Source organism: Frankliniella occidentalis, unplaced genomic scaffold, assembly GCF_000697945.3.
Source record: "Frankliniella occidentalis isolate FOCC.00 unplaced genomic scaffold, Focc_3.1 Scaffold22, whole genome shotgun sequence".
NCBI lineage: Eukaryota > Metazoa > Arthropoda > Insecta > Thysanoptera > Thripidae > Frankliniella > Frankliniella occidentalis.
Window position 1 is genome coordinate 410,939 of NW_026267152.1, and position 1,430 is coordinate 412,368.

Genomic DNA, 1,430 nt, shown 5'->3' on the forward strand with positions numbered 1-1,430 from the left:
GGGGGGAGAAGCAGTTGGAAATGGAAGGGAAGGGGGAGGGAGAGAAATGTGCGAGATGGCTGAGGAAATGAGGTCAGCTCAGCTGTGCTCTAGCAACGTCCAGCAAGACACAGCGCGAAATGCAGGGGAAGGGGAAGGAGGGTAGTGAGTTAAAGGACGGGCGGAGGGTCGCCCTCCTGTCCCTCCCTAGAGTTGGGACGAGGCGCACAGCACAGGGAGGGAAGCGTAGGGAAGCGAATCCTCACCTGTTTGTGCATCTCCACGTTGAGGCCGTACGACATCTCGTAGTACTGCAACACAGAAACAAGACGTCATTAGACAGATTACATTTTCAAAAGCTTTAAAGATAAGTACGCAATATCAGCAGCTTCATTCCCCCTCTTTTCTCTTTCAGTCGGCGCCTCTTGTTCAAGAGGACACACGCTGCTTCACAACATGACATTCCCTTTGGTTATATTTCCTAGTAGAGGCGCAGGCTCGGGCGCATGGCGGGGTTGGGCTGCCCGCGCCTTGTCAACATGGGTTGCAAGTACCGCGGCGTGGGCGGGGCGGGTATGTGGGGCTGACCACGCCCCGCCACGCCCCGCCACGCCCAGCGGCAAGGGCCCCCGCTCTCGTCGAGCTCCGCGCCGGGCCGCCGCCGCCGCTCGGGGCGCAGGATGGCGGCACTCCACGCCGGCCACTCGAGAGACGAGTGCTTTCGGCTTGTGATGCCTCGCGCCAACCACGCCGCGCCACGCTCGACGGAAAGGTACTGACCGGACCGAGCACTGGTATACTGGTGTACTCACCATGACATAGTGCCGCTGCATCTCAGTCTTCTCGCCCGCCAGCTTCTCGCACTCCATCTTGAGCCTGAAATCAAACAAAAAAGGCGAAACCGCAGCGTCAGAAAACATGGTCATAAATTGAGGAAAGGCGACAGGCCCCGGTTCGCTCCCCGTCTCTGATGCCCGCCCGGCCCCGCCAGGCGCGCAGGTGATGCCGCGGGCTGCCTACCCACCACCAGGCCCTGCATAAGGTGTAATGGGCCATACACCTTACACCTTAGCCCTGCCCCCCGCCCGCGGCATGCGGCACGCTGCAGTCGCCGCACGGTGCATTCCGGTTGGGTTTGCGGTGTGATTAAGCTCAACGGCTCTGTCCAGACCACCAGACCGCACCACACCTTCGGGAGTGTGTACAGTACTGCCTGGCTTTAATATCGTAGTTGCGACACGCGTGCAATAAAGGCGCGCACACGGCATGCGGCACGACGCGTGTGGACCCGCGGGGCGGTCAGCAGCACCACGCCGGTGCAACAGGCTACGTGTGTGAGCATCAGCTCCATGAGCAGCTCCATGAGCGGCTCCATGAGCGGCTCCATGAGCGGCTCCATGAGCGGCTCCATGAGCGGCTCCATGAGCGGCTCCATGAGCGGCTCCATGAGC

The 1,430-nt window shown here is 61.1% G+C and overlaps 1 protein-coding gene across 6 annotated transcripts in view; it reads right to left on the bottom strand.

Moving 5' to 3' along the window:
• The window catches only part of LOC113209438 (protein groucho), a 37,020-nt gene that overhangs the window by 14,144 nt on the left and 21,446 nt on the right, over positions 1 to 1,430 (bottom strand). For all 6 annotated transcript variants that reach the window (XM_026426950.2, XM_026426949.2, XM_026426946.2 and 3 more), the window contains exons 3-4: positions 792 to 855; positions 246 to 290 (exon numbers count right to left, since the gene is read on the bottom strand). In XM_026426950.2, coding sequence (XP_026282735.1) covers positions 246 to 290; positions 792 to 855 — 109 coding nt within the window. The remainder of the gene's footprint in view (positions 1 to 245; positions 291 to 791; positions 856 to 1,430) is intronic.